The 14,757-nt window shown below is 42.6% G+C and overlaps 1 protein-coding gene across 3 annotated transcripts in view; it reads right to left on the reverse strand.

Annotated features, from left to right (window-relative positions):
• The window catches only part of CREB1 (cAMP responsive element binding protein 1), a 1,172,277-nt gene that overhangs the window by 724,533 nt on the left and 432,987 nt on the right, over positions 1 to 14,757 (reverse strand). For 2 of the 3 annotated variants that reach the window (XM_044060540.1, XM_044060543.1), the window contains exon 2: positions 5,566 to 5,679. In XM_044060540.1, the coding sequence (XP_043916475.1) occupies positions 5,566 to 5,673 (108 nt within the window). In that variant the 5' untranslated portion in view covers positions 5,674 to 5,679. The remainder of the gene's footprint in view (positions 1 to 5,565; positions 5,680 to 14,757) is intronic. The other variant, XM_044060541.1, reaches the window with a different exon arrangement.

The following is a 14,757-nucleotide window of genomic DNA, read 5'->3' on the forward strand; positions in this document are numbered from 1 at the left end:
CCCCAGAAGGAAGGCACTACATAAATTATATCTATAAATATATTCAAGCAATGCAATGTAATCAAAAAACAGTAGTTGCAAACAAATACACCATAGAAGGATAACCCAAATTAGGTTGTATGAGGGGGTGTTAGCCACTAGTCCTTTACCAAGAGGGGAAGGAGGGAGGGAAACCTGTACTGCAGCTGTATTAGCACTCGAACATCTACATTTATGGTAGGTACAAAACTTTACTATGTTCATCGTGCATACAGCTGCAGTAATCACATATGGGTAGAATCCCAAAGCTACACACAGGATGGTAGGCACTAGGTGGAACTGGGATGAGCCAGAATGCCCTGCAACACAGCAGTGGCAAAGCCTGCTCTAGTTTTTGAATATAAAGGCAGGTGGTAGTGTTTTGTGAAGGTATGCACAGAACTCCAAGTGGCTGCCTCCAAAATATCTTTGGTAGGAACTCCTCTGAGGAAGGCTGTAGAGGTAGTTGTGGCCCTGGTGGAGTGGGATCTGATGCCTGAAGGGACAGATTTCCCATGATAGGAGTAACAAAATCGTATGCAGTGGCCAATCCATTTTGAAATTGTCTGTTTGGTAACAGGCTTCCCTTGAGCTCCTACAGCATAGGACACAAAAAGTTGTTCTGATTTCCTGAAAGGCTTTCTTCTGTCCAAATAATAACGTAGTTGTCTATGGATGTCTAAGGAATGTAGCAGCCTTTCCCCTTTGTTTTGAGGATTGGGGTAAAAAGGTAGGTAAATGTATGGCTTGATTCAAAGCTACCCTGGATACCACTTTAGGCATAAATGACAGGTTGGTTCGAAGGGAAACCCTGTCCTGATGGAAAATGAGAAAGGGCTGAACAGCCATGAGGGCTTGTAGTTCCGAAACCCTACGAGCTGAGGTAATGGCCAGAAGGAAAGCTGTTTTCCAGGACAAATATTGCAAATCTGTTGAGGCAGCTGGTTCAAAGGGAGGCAATGTTCATTTTTCTAGAATGTAATTAAGATCCCATGCTGGCACTGGTTGTTTCCTTGGTGGTCTTATATTCTTAGCCCCTCTGAGGAATTGTCTTAAAAGTGGGTGAGAGAATAATGGTGGATCCGTGTTGAATTCTGCAGAAATGGCTGAGGCATGGATTTTTATGGAGGAAAATGAAAGACCACTGTTCAGCAGCTCAGCTAGATACTGTAATACCGGAGGCAAATTTAGTTTTCTTGGATCCTGGCCTTTTTTCTCATTCTAGGAGCAAAACCGTTTTCATTTTGCGGAGTAGGCCTTTCTAGTAGATGGCCTTCTGGCCTCCAGAATGACGTCCTGCACCTCTTTGGGGAGTAGGATCTGTTGTGGTGTTAAGGAATTTTCCATGCAGCGAGATTGAGTGTTTTCAGCTGACTGTGAAGAGTTTTGTAGCTGTGCTGAGTCAGCAGAAGAGGCATTAGAGGTAGAGGCCAGGGAGGAGTATGTGTTAGGCTCCTCAGGAGTGGGTACCAGTGCTGTCTTGGCCAGTCTGGAGCAATCAGTATCATCTTCGGTCTGACTGGGGCAGGAGGCAGGGAATCCGGATTAAGACAAGCCTCCGAGTAAACATCATCAAGTATGTCCAAGACAGGAGGTATAGCCAGAGGTCTGTGTTGAGGTAACAAAAGAAATTCCCTAAGCCTTTTCTTGGAATCAGAAAAGTCTTGGCCTTCCCAATGGAAGTGCTCCCTCAAGGTGTGCAAGGTTTCCCCAAAAGAGAAATCCTCTGGGGGAGATACAGACGGAATGGACTGTTCTGCATCCGAATCTTCATAAGGGGAGTAAGAGTGCTCCTCTACATCAGAATGTTCTGAGAAAATGGAGCCCTGTTCAGAAGAGGGAGAATCTTCCTCCACTCTGGGTCTCTTGTCTGGAGGGGGTTGGGAACCCCTGATAAGAGTAATTAAATCCTCAGCCATTTTAAGCATCTGCTTTTTAGGCATGGGGCCTGGGGATGGGCCCTGAGCAACAGGCCTCTTGGGATGCATGGCTGATTTGGACTTAGTAAAGGCCTTAATGGAAAAGGAAGATGAGTGCCTAAAGACACCCTGGGTGGAAGTGGACCTGTCCACATTAGGAGGCTCAACACTCACAGTGGCTTCAGTGGTTGTAGTCTGAGTAAGGGCCGAGGCACCTACGGTCTCGGGTACAGAAGACACCGCCAAGGAAGTGTCGTCGGTAGTCAGAGACTGCAAAGGCGTCTCGCTGAGAACCGGACCACGTGCAGCCGGTTTTGGCGTGGTGTCGGTGGAGACCGCTGACCTCGTGTGTCGGTCCTTGTCCTTGCGTTTTTTGGACAAAACGGTAGTCGGAGTCTCCAACGACATTTTATAATCAAAGGCTTTACCAAAATAATGTTGGGCGAACTCCACCCGACGCTTAATAGTGTGCTTATTGAAAGTAGCGCAAAAGCGACAGCCCGAGACGTTGTGGTCTGGGCCTAAACAAGGTATGCAGAGGGAATGGAAATCCTTATGCGGTATTTGCTTCCCACAAGAAATACAATTGTTAACTTTGTCTGACATCGGTCTGAGGCAAGAAAAGTTTCCCCAACGGGGTACTTAGCTTTAAAGAAGACTTCGGTTTCCAATTTTTTGTAAATTCGGGAGCTGGCCGACCGGCACTTGCGAACTGCTTCTGCTTTGTGCACCGCGCGGCAAAAAAGACTGAAGAATATGGCGTCGGCTGTGTCTTATATACCCCTGTCGCACTGACATCAGGAAAGAAAGCGACAACAACCGATGCCGGACCTAGACTTTGGAATTCGGCCGACCGAGGACCCGCCTGACGGCAGAGAACCCATATGTGATTACTGCAGGTGTATGCACGATGAACATCAATGACTGTTCCACACAAAATGGAACACATACACCCCCCCAAAAAAGTTGTTGAACCAAACAGCACCTCCAACAACCAACTATATGCACCCAACAAAAAGAGGGATGGTGGAAGAGTACTGTAAGTAAGGCAGTGTTTTCTGTGAATATAGCTCCTGGGAAGGAGCTTACATACGTGGACATGGTGGAAACACAGGTAGTCTTAGTGGTGACACATCAGGGCATGTCACCACCAGAGGGCGGGGTTAGGTCACAAACATTAATGCTATCAAACCACCCCCAATACCTATGAGGATAATGGCTGTTCCCAATTTAAGACTCCCTGTGCAGATCTGGGGGGCGAATCCCTAATATCAAGAAACGAGGGTTGATGTGCCACTGGGGAGGCCTGGAGATGACAGGCTAGGAGGCAATAAAGATACAGAAAAAATATGAAAACTTCCAAAGATGAAAATGGTAAACTGTCAACAAAACATTAAAAGCAACAGGTGAGGGTGGGGTTAAAACAGCAAATGGTTTAGCCCAAGGAGCCACAACTCAAACATATACTACAGAATGAGAAGACAATTTCAACTTCTTTTTAAACAGCTAAAATGAAGCTCAAATTAAGACTTACTCTCTTCTATGGCCTATTGGCAAGAGCTTGCACACATTTACTAACACAGAAGGAAGTTTTATTATTTGCTTTTCAATTCCTCTGATAACTAAAGAAATACATGTATAAAAACAAACCTCCCTTTATCAAGGCATCATGGGAAATGCACAATTACTCCAAGGCAGCGGTCTCCAACCACCGGGCCGTAGACTGGTACCGGGCCATCAGGTAAGTAAGTGAATGCCTGTATGAGTGTGTTTATATGTCTGTCTCCATGTGTGAGTGAGTGTGTGCATGAAAGCAAGAGTGTGTGTGTGTGTGTGTGTGTGTGTGTGTGTGTGTGTGTGTGTGTGTGTGTGTGTGTGTGTGTGTGTGTGTGTGTGTGTGTGTGTGAGAGATCGTAAGAGTTAGAGCGATGTGTGAATGAATGCAGGTATGAATGAGGAAGTGACTGCGTGTGTGTGTGTGTGTGTGTGTGTGTGTGTGTGTGTGTGTGTGTGTGTGTGTGTGTGAGATCGGGAGAGAGAGCGATGTGTGAATGAATGCAGGTATGAATGAGGATGTGACTGTGTGTGTTTGATCGGGAGAGAGTAAGAGTGAAGTTTGAGTGAATGCAGGTAAGAATGAGGGAGTGACTGTGTGAGAGATGGGGGAAAAAAGAGTGAGAGTGATGTGTGTGAGTGAATGCATGCATGAATGCAAGAGAGACAGTGTGTGTGGTATGGACGAAAGGTACACAAACCTCATTGCTGCTGCTGCCAACAATCACTCTTACTCTTCACTCCCCCCCCTCTCTATCTCACTCACACACACACACACACACAAAATACCTCTCAACCTCTTAGTAGTGCAAAAAATCTGGACAAAGCCTAACAGAATGGGGGGACAAATAGGGACAGATTTTAAATATTGCTCTTATAACCAAATAAAATTGCTAAAATAACCGGATTTGTCTTATCATGCATTTTTCTGAAGGATATGAGGTCTGAAATACAAATGTATATCATTTAGTGACTTTGGTCCTCAGATTATCCCAGTGATTTGCCAGAAAAATCACAAAAGTTATGAGGAACAGACCAAACTCAGCGGGAAAAATCTGGACATTCTGCAAAAATCTGTACAGTTGAGAGGTATGAATACCTCTCAGCCTCTTACTTCGATCAAGAAATCTGGACAAAGCCAAAAATAATGGGGGGACAAAGGCCCAAAATAGGGACCCTTTTAAGTACTGCTCTTACAAATTTCGAAAGTTGATAGAAATACAGGTTTTGCATTAGCATGAATTTCCTGAAGGGTATGATGTATGAAACTCAACTGTCATTTTCTGACTTTAGATTCAATGATCTGCCAGTGATTTGCCAGAAAACTAAGAATTTTATGAGAAAAAGACAAAAAATATGAGGCAAAGATCTGGACATTCTGTGAAAATCTGTACAGTCGAGAGGTATGCTGGACAAGCCAAACAGGGACAGATTTTAAATATTGCTCTTATAAACATAAAATCAGTAAGGTTACCATTAGGTTTACTTACCTCTCAACCATAGTAGATCAGTGTTAGGCGGTTAAGCAGAATGTACACTTTTTTGGTAATTACTGCCAACTGTCTTTTTATTGTACTTTGGAGCTTTTCTCCCCGGGTCTGGCCTCCTTGTTAAACAAACGTCAAATAAATTAATAAAAAAATAAACATCTACTTTATTATGCATGCCGCAAGATGGCCAGTCCGTGGAAAATTGTCTTACATTGATACTAGTTCCTTGGTGCAAAAAAGGTTGGATACCACTGCTCCAGGGGACCAAAGAATGTTACATCACAATGGCTCCTAAACGTTCAATGTGGCACAAATTTTTAGAAATGCGCTCGGGCAATCAAATCAAATTGCAGTAGCTGTTAAGTTCACATTAATATTAAACTTCCATTTTTTTTTTTTTTTTTTTTTTAACTACATCTTTCTTACCAGTAATTTTGACACAAGACATCCTCATATCTCCTTTCGCTTAAACATTTCAGTATTTGAAGCACTACAGAGAAGCAATGAGATACAGTTTTGCATTACTTAACACAAAACATACTCTGCATTAACAGCAAGTGCATTTTGGAAATGTGTCTTAATACCTGTGCTAACGTTGCAATCTGTGGTTGTGCCTGTATTGACATCTGCTGAGATTCTGCCTCAGTAACTACAGCATCTCCACTCTGCTGGGCTTCCGTACCAGATTCCATGTTCTGCTGGAAAAGGAAAACAAGCAAGCAAGAGTTACAAATGTTACAGAAAAGCCTTTCAATAAGGTGCAAAGATAAACCACAAATTGAGTATTATCCATGCAGTACTTCTTTAAAGAAATTTATCAAGAACGTTCACATATAAAATGGTTTCAGTGATACTTACTGTACACATTACAATTTAATGGTTTACAGGAATTACTTCATGTGGAAAAAATAGCACCCCCCCCCCCCAAAAAAAAAAAAAAAAAAAAAAACAGTTTATCTGAAACTGTTTTCATTTTTAACCTGATCACAAAAACAAAGAAATCACCTGAGCAGGGTGCGAGTTAATGGGGATGTATAGACGCAGGCAGAAAGTACAGTTGTGTAAAACCTTACCATCCTGAGTTCTGAGGACGTTACGTCCATATCATGCTGCAATATTCTTTACTAATCAGGATTATGCAAAAGCTCAAGATGACAAATGGGAGGAGAAAGGGTCATAAGAGCCCTCTAGGATGCCATGGAGAATGGCCCTGGCAAAGCCAGCTCTGGCTCTAGAAATCACATCCAACTCATAGTGCTTGGTAAAGGTAAGCACAGACGCCCAGGTAGCCACCTGTAGAATAGGATAAGTATCTAAATACTTGAAAAAAAGCACCAGATGAAGCCACAGCCCTAGTAGAACGAGCTTTAAAACAGAACAACGCAGGCTCTTTCCATGAACAGAACACCAGAAAGAAAAAGATTTAGATGTCCAAGTAGAAATCGTTTGCTTGGAAATAGCCAAAACTAAAAAACTAAAAGCTGTTCAGATTCACCAAAAGCTTTAATCTTATCCAAATAATATTACAGCTGTCTATGCAAATCCAAAGTGTGCAAAACCTTTTCACTAGCAGACTGCTGAGAACAGAAAAAGTTGACAAATGAATAGACTGATTAAGAGAGAACTACGTAACCACCCTAGGCATAAGAGGAGGATTAATATGAAGGGACGCCCTGTCCTTATGGAAAAGTGAAAAAAGGAATAACAGCCATAAGAGCTTGCAACTCAGATACCCGTCTGGCAGAAGTAAGGGCCAAAAGATGAACAGTCTTCCAAGAACAATTCTGTAAGGAAGCTGAAGCAGCAGGCTCAAAAAGAGCCAGTGTCAATTTTTTTTTTTTTTTTTTAACAAAATTAAGGTCTTGGGAAGGAGGGACAGCACTGAGCAATTCACACAAATAAGAGAGAACCAAAGGTGCATCCACAGTAAGTGGATCCAGGTTATGAGAGACACCAAACAGAAAATCTCTTCCTTTTAGGTAAGTAAGATTTCTTAGGAGAGGGTTTCCCGGCCTACTGCAGGACCCAAGGCACATCCTCTGAAAAAAAGGCGTCTATTGAGGATCAAAACCCTAATCACCCACAGTGTCAGCTGAAGAGTGGACAGGTGAGGATGGATGAGAGATCCCTTGTCTTGTGTGAGTAGGTCCACCCAGTGAGGTAACTTGTGATGATTGCCCTTGGCAAGATGCAGAAGTGGTGGGAACCAATGCTGTTTGGGACAAAAGTGAGTCACATCAAGATTACTGTTTTATTTTGAACAGGACTTTTGAAATGACAGGATGGGGAGGGAGGGCATACAGAAACATCCCCTTCCAATAAAATGGAGGACCGTCCACTTTCCAGGCCAGCGGGCATGGGGCTCTAGCACACAACAGAGGAAGTTGTCTGTTCAGAGGGGAGGCAAACATATCTACCCAAGGAGTACCCCACTGGTGGACAATGTCCAGGAACATATCCCAGTGAAGCATCCAATTGTGGGACTGCATTATGGACATCTTCAGAGCTGAGGGAATGTAAACTGCCTGAAAGTTCACCTGATACTGGATAGCTAGCTCCCAAACCTGAAGGGCTAACCTGCATAGGAGACATGACCTTGTCCACCCTTGCTTGTTGATGTACCGCGTCACTTCGGTACTGTCTGCAAGAATCTTGAGGTGCCCTGGAAGGAAAAGAGAATGAAAAGCCTGAAGAGCTAGCAAAAGAGCTCTCATCTTTTTGACACTGATGTGGTCCTTCTTTTGTTGAAGTGACCAAAGACCCTGACCTTCAGAGGGCAGAAGGAGGCCCCCCCATCCCATGTCCGAGGCATCTGTGAAATGTTCCTGAAAAGGGGGGGTGGAGGTTGAAAAGGAAGCCCTGGCTTGAGGGACAACTGATGGGTCTACTACTGAAGTTCCAGCTTGAGGCATGGAAGAAGAGGGATTAGAAACTCTGAAGGATAAGAATGTTGAGAAGGATAAGAATGTTGAAGCCAAAGTGACTTTAGAAACCACTGGAGCTTACTCATGTGGATCTTGGCTAGCGGGAACACAGAGCTTGTGGAAGCCATGTAACCCAGAGCCCTCAGAAATTCTCTGGCTGTGACTGAAGCCATAGGAAGAAGGGACTGAAAGAAAGCCATGAGAGTCGAGGCCTTGAGAGGAGGCAAACATGCCAACATTGGAAGAGTCTGGATCCTGCATCCCAGAAAAATATGAGCCTGAGGAGACGTCAGGAAAGACGTCTTGAAATTTAGAGTAAACCCCAGGCTTTGCAGGAGAGAAATGGCAAAATGTAGATGCTGAAATAAAATCTCTGGGGAGGAGGCCTGAAGAAGAAGGTCATCCAGGTAGGGAAAGACTTTTATCCCCCTTAGCCTGCAGAAAGCAATCACAGAAGCAAGGCATTCGGTAAAGACCCTTGGGGCAAAAAAGAGGCCAAAGGCCAAAGCATAGAACTGAAAATGCCAGGAAGCAACAGAGAAACATAAAAATCTCCAGAAAAGGGGAATAGGAATGTGAAGATAAGCATCCTTGAGATCCAGGAAAACTAGAAAAGCCTGAGGAAGTAGCAGAGTAAACAAGGTTTGAAGAACAGCATCTGAAAGGAAGGGACCTTTAAAAAAGGAGTTTAGCTGAGAAAGATCCAGAATGGGTCTCCAAGGTGCCTTCTTTCCTGGGCACCAAAAACATTCTGGAATAAAACCTCTTCCCCTTTGAGGAAAGTACAGTTGTGTACACTTACCATAAATGTAGATGTTTGAGTGTATTCATGGTTGCAGTCATTCCATTTGGGTAATCTGCTGGCAGGTTGACCTCAGTCGGCCTGAAATCCAAAGTCTTGGGCCCTGCGTTGGTTGCTGTCTCCTCTTCCATGATGTCAAGTCGTCAGGGGTATAAAACATGCAGCCGACGCCATCATCTTTAGTTTTTCTTGCCCTGATGTCAGGTGCCCCCAAAAAGATAGCAATATTATATATATATATATATATATATATATATATATATATATATATATATATATATATATATATATAAATATATATATATATATATATATATATATATATATATATATATATATATATATATATATATAAATATAAATATATATAAATATATATATAAATATATATATATATATATATATATATATATATATATATATATATATATATATATATATATATATATATATATATATATATATATATATATATATATATATATATATATATATATATATATATATAAATATATATATATAAATATATATATATAAATAGATATAAATAAATAGATATAAAAAGATATAAATAGATATATAGATAGATATATATATAAATATATATATATATATATATAGAGATATATATATATATATATATATATATATATATATATATATATATATATATATATATGTATATATATATATGTAGAGAGAGATATATATAGAGAGAGAGAGATATACATGCATCAAGACAAACTTTACCTTCATCTACAAGCAAATACACCACAAAGGTTGTAGAAGATAGAGAAGGAAAGATAAACTGGAGAATGACAGGGGGATGGCGGGAGGGTAACCTGGACTGCAACAGTGAATACACTTGAATATCTACATTTACGGCAAGTGTACACAACTGTACTATGTTCTTCGTCTTTCACTGTTGCAGTTGTTACATTTGGGTAGAATCCCAAAGCTATGGTTGGGAGGCTGGAGCTAAACAGCATTAGGTGCGCCTATAAGGCCCTGCAGCACTGCAGTGGCAAAGCCTGACCTAGACTAAGAGTAGACAGGCAAATGGTAATGCTTTGTAAAGGTGTGTACAGAACTTCAAGTAGCAGCCTCTAGAATGTCTTTGGTTGGTACCCCCCTGAGAAAGGCTGCCGAAGTAGCTGCAGCTCTGGTGGAATGAGACCTAATGCCCTTGGGCATAGGTTTACCATGGTGCGAGTAGCAGAAACGGATGCAGTGGCTTATCCACTTTGAAATTGTCTGCTTTGAGATGGTCTTTCCTTCTAATCCTGCAGCATATGACACTAGTAATTGCTCAGTTTTTCTTAGGGCTTTTGTCCTGCACAAGTAGAATCTTAGCCGTCTGTGTACGTCCAAGGAATGCAGAATTCTCTCCCCTTTGTTCGGCGGATTTGGATAGAAAGTTGGCAGATGAATTGTTTGGTTAAGAGCCACACTGGAAACCACCTTAGCCATAAAAATAGGATTTGTCCTCAGAGACACCCAGTCTGGGTAACATACGATAAAAGGCTCTACAGCCATGAGGGCCTGTAGCTCTGAAACCCTTCTTGCTGAAGTAATTGCTAGTAGCAGGGCTGTCTTCCATGATAAGAACTTTATATCAGAGGTAGCAGCTGGTTCAAATGGAGGCAGGGTGAGCTTTTCCAACACATAATTGAAGTCTCATGCAAGTAATGGTGATACTGCTTTAGTAAGGTATGAGAAAAGATTGGTGGCTCTGTATTGTAATGAGCCGAAATGGCAGAGGCATGGATTTTGATTGATGAGAAAGATAGGCCTTTGTCAAGCACCTCAGTTAAGTATTTTAATATCTGAGGAATATGTGGTTCTGCTGTATCAGTTCCTTGTGCTTAATTCCAAGCACAAAATCTCTTCCATTTGTCAGCATAAGATTTTCTAGTACTAGGCCTTCTGGCTTCCAAAATGACATCCATCACAGCTTTACTGAGAGGTGTCGTTGGTATGATTATATGATTAGCCATGCTGCCAGGTTCAGAGTCTGTAGTTGATTGTGCAGGATCTGATTGTTTTGCTGGGACAGTAGTTGTGGTCTTTGAGGCAAGGTCCAAGCTGGGTATTGAGACAAGTTCCTTAGGACTGGGTACCAGTATTGGCGGGGCCAGTCCGGGGCAATTAATATCATCTTTGGCTTCTCTTGTCTGACTTTTAGGAGGACCTTGGGTAGTAGAGGCAGAAGAGGAAAGGCGTAAACTGACAGGTTTTTCCAACTGAAAGATAGGGCGTCCACTTTCCATGCTTGTCTGTGATAAGTCCTTGGGCAGAATCTTTTCAGTTGAAAATTTTGAAGAGAGGCAAATAGATCTATGTCTGGGCTCCCCCATTTCTCTGTTATCATGCTGAATACTTGTGGATTTAGTTTTCACTCGTGAGGATCCATAAGGTTTCTGCTTAAATCATCTGCCAGAGTGTTCTGTTTTCCTGGCAGGAATTGAGCTTGAAGATTTATCTGGAAGGTCAAATCTGTGTCCCACACTGCCATGGCTAATCTGCAAAGGGGGTATGAGTGCATGCCCCCTTGCTTGTTTATATACCACATGACTGTGGTGTTGTCAGTCTTTATCAGTAGTTGTCCTGGGTGAAGCAAGTCCTTGAATGCTGTTAGGGCATTGTGAATGGCTAGCATCTCTTTCTGGTTGATATGTAGATGCATTCGATTTGGTGCCCATATGCCCGAATGCATCTTCCTGCCATGTGGGCCCCCCAGGCATAATCTGACGTGTCTGTTAAAGTTTGGCTGGCAGGGAGTAGAGTGAAGGGCCGTCCCATATTTTGGTGACAGGCCTTTGTCCACCATAGAAACTCCTGTTGCAGGCAGGGAATGAGATGAATCATTGTTTCCAGACTGTGTGAATGCTGACTCCATAAACTTTTTAGGTACCATTGAAGTTTCCTCATATGCAGTCTTTCATATGGAACTAGTAGGATGCAGGATGCCATGAAGCCCAGAGCCTGCAGAATTTGTCTCGCAGAATACTGGGTTTTTGCTGCATCAGTTTGAAGTAAGCAGTCAGTTGCCTTTGTTTGTCTGGCGTGAGGTAAGCCATCTGGGCAGTTGTATGCAAGCTTGCACCCAGGAATGTTATCGTTTAAGAGGGTACCAGTTGTGATTTCTTTTCGTTTATTGTGTACCCTAGGCATGCTAGAAGCCTTTTCACAAATGCCAGGTGTCGGAGAGTGTCCTTGTTCTCTGCTTGAATGAGACAGTCGTCCAAGTAAGGATATATTTGAATACTTCTTTTTCTGCAAAATGCAATTACTGGTGCCAGGCACTTTGTAAAGACCCTGGGCGCAGTAGATATGCCAAAGGGCAGTGCAGAGAATTGGTAATGCAGTAAGCCAGCCTTGAATCTGAGGTATCTTCTACATGACTGTCTTATTGGGACATGCAGGTATGCCTCAAGTCTAAAGTCACCAGCCAAGCATTCTTGCCCAGCATGGGCAGAAGCTGTTGCAAAGTGAGCATTTTGGAATGTCCAGGTATGTGTTCAAAATCGATAAATCCAGTACTGGCCGCCAGGCCTTGTCCTTTCTGGGTACCAAGAACAGTCTCGAGTAAAAACCTTGTCCTTTTTCCCGTTCTGGTACCATCTGAATGGCCGCCATATCCATGAGGGACGTAACCTGTTTCTGTGCCTCTGCCCATTGATTTTTTGGCAGGTCTGGCCAACCACTTGTCATTGGCAGAGTGTGGAAATGGAATCTGTATCCCTGTGATACGATGTTCAGTACCCACTTGTCCTGGGTTATTAACTGCTAATTTTGAGCAAAAAGTGCTAATTTTCCCCCTGTGGGTGGTGCCAAGAGATAAATGCTTGGTGTAGGCAGAGGGAAGTCATTGGGATTGCTTTCTGTAGGTTTGCGCTTTATCTCCTCCAGATTTGGAGGTGGATGCGCCCCATTGCTTTGACCTGTATGAGTCTTGAGCCTGGTACCTGGAACCCTAAGGGTGTCTGGATTTGCCTCTGAGCTCTGTCTGACACGGGAAAGGACCAATTTTTTGTAGGCCAGTGTCTACTGAATCTAGGTGGCTGCACTTGTAAGAAATCTTTAACAGTTTGCAGAGACGTAGCTTAGTCTTCCATTTTCTTTAAAACCTCTTCCGCCTTAATACCAAAAGTACAGTTTTGTACCTACCATAAATGTAGATGTTCGAGGATCCACATTGCTGCAGTCCTAACTATTGGGTAGTCCGCTGTCCAGTCGGCCCGAATACCAAAGTATATGGCTGCCGGTCAGGGCGCATTAGACTGACGTCAGTACGTCAGGGTACTAATGCGCATGACCGACGTCATATCCTCAGTCTTTTCTTGCCCCAGATGTCAGAAGACCCTGAAAAGCTAAGGCCAAAACCAAAAATTCCAAACATACCTGCACCAAAAATATGTACAATATATACAAAATTACCAGAATATAACCTCACCTACACAACCACCCTTAAACACAGAGGGAAGGAGGGAGGGTATTGGACTGCAGCAATGTGGATCCTCGAACATCTACATTTATGGTAGGTACAAAACTGTACTATGTTCTTCATTCCACATTGCTGCAGTCCTAACTATTGGGTAGAATCCCAAAGCAGAGGTAAGGGAGGCTGGCAAATCATAAGGAAGCAGGAACTGACAACATGCCTTGCAAAATAGCTGTGGCAAAACCAGCCCTAGACTTAGAGTAGAGAGGAAGGTGATAATGCTTAGAGAAAGTATGCACTGAACTCCAAGTAGCTGCCTCCAAAATATCCTTAGTGGCCACCCCTTAGAAATGCTGTAGAAGTGGCAGTAGCCCTAGTGGAATGAGGCCTAATTCCAGCTGGAATCTCCTTGCCATGATGGGAATAACAAAATGCAATGCAAAACCCAATCCACCTAGAAATAGTTTGTTTTGACACAGGCTTGCCCTGCGAACTCAAAGCAAAAGAAACAAACAACTGCTGAGACTGCCTAAAATCCTTAGTCCTGCTCAAATAATAACGCAATTGCCTGTGTACATCTAAAGTGTGCAAAATCTTTTCCCCTTTATTTTGGGGATCTGCATAAAAAGTAGGCAAATGAATAGTTTGGTTTAAAGCCACACTAGAAACCACCTTAGGCATAAAGGAAGGATTAGTACGTAAAGATACCCTATCCTTATGAAAAATCAAAAAAGGCTCTAACGCCATAAGGGCCTGCAACTCAGAAACCCTTCTTGCAGAAGTAATGGCCAACAAAAAAGCAGTCTTCCATGACAAATATTTCAATTCAGCAGTAGCCGCAGGCTCAAAAGGTTGTAGAGTAAGTTTCTCCAACACAAAATTGAGATCCCAAGCAGGAGTAGGAGCTCTACGTGGGGTCTTATATTCTTTGCCCTCTAAGAAATTGCTTGAACAAAGGATGCGAAAACAATGGTGGGTCACAATCATAGTGAGCTGAAATTGCTGCAGCATGAATCTTAATGGAAGAGAAAGACAAACCTTTGTCCAATAACTCAGTAAGATATTGAAGAGCCACACTCAAATTAGGCTCAGAAATCTCCAAATTGTTTGCTGCACTCCAAAATAAAAATCTCTTCCATTTTTCTGTACACTTTCCTTGTACTAGGTCTTCTGGCTTCCATAATCACATTTAAAACTTGTTGAGGAAGTTGAGACCTGCTGTCTTTCAAAACAGAATATGCCAGGCTGTTAGATAAAGAGATTGAAGCTTGACATTGAGCAGGTGACCGTCCCTCTGAGACAACAGGTGTGGAATCAAGGGTAAAGGCCATGGAGGCTTCCTTACCAGACTCCTCAGTAATGGGTACCAGTGCTGCCGAGGCCAATCTGGAGCTATTAAAATCATCCTTGGCTTGTCTTGTCTGACCTTTAGAAGCACCTTTGGGAGAAGAGGCAGAGGTGGAAAAGCATACACATGAAGATTTTTCCAACTGAAAGAAAGAGCATCCACTTTCCAAGCTGTGTGATGAAACCTCTTTGTGCAAAACTTTGGCAGCTGGTGGTTTAGTGGAGAAGCGAACAGATCTATGTCTGGAGTTCCCCATGA

The sequence above is a fragment of the Protopterus annectens genome, chromosome 2.part0, assembly GCF_019279795.1.
Source record: "Protopterus annectens isolate FY-2018-M chromosome 2.part0, PAN1.0, whole genome shotgun sequence".
NCBI lineage: Eukaryota > Metazoa > Chordata > Ceratodontiformes > Protopteridae > Protopterus > Protopterus annectens.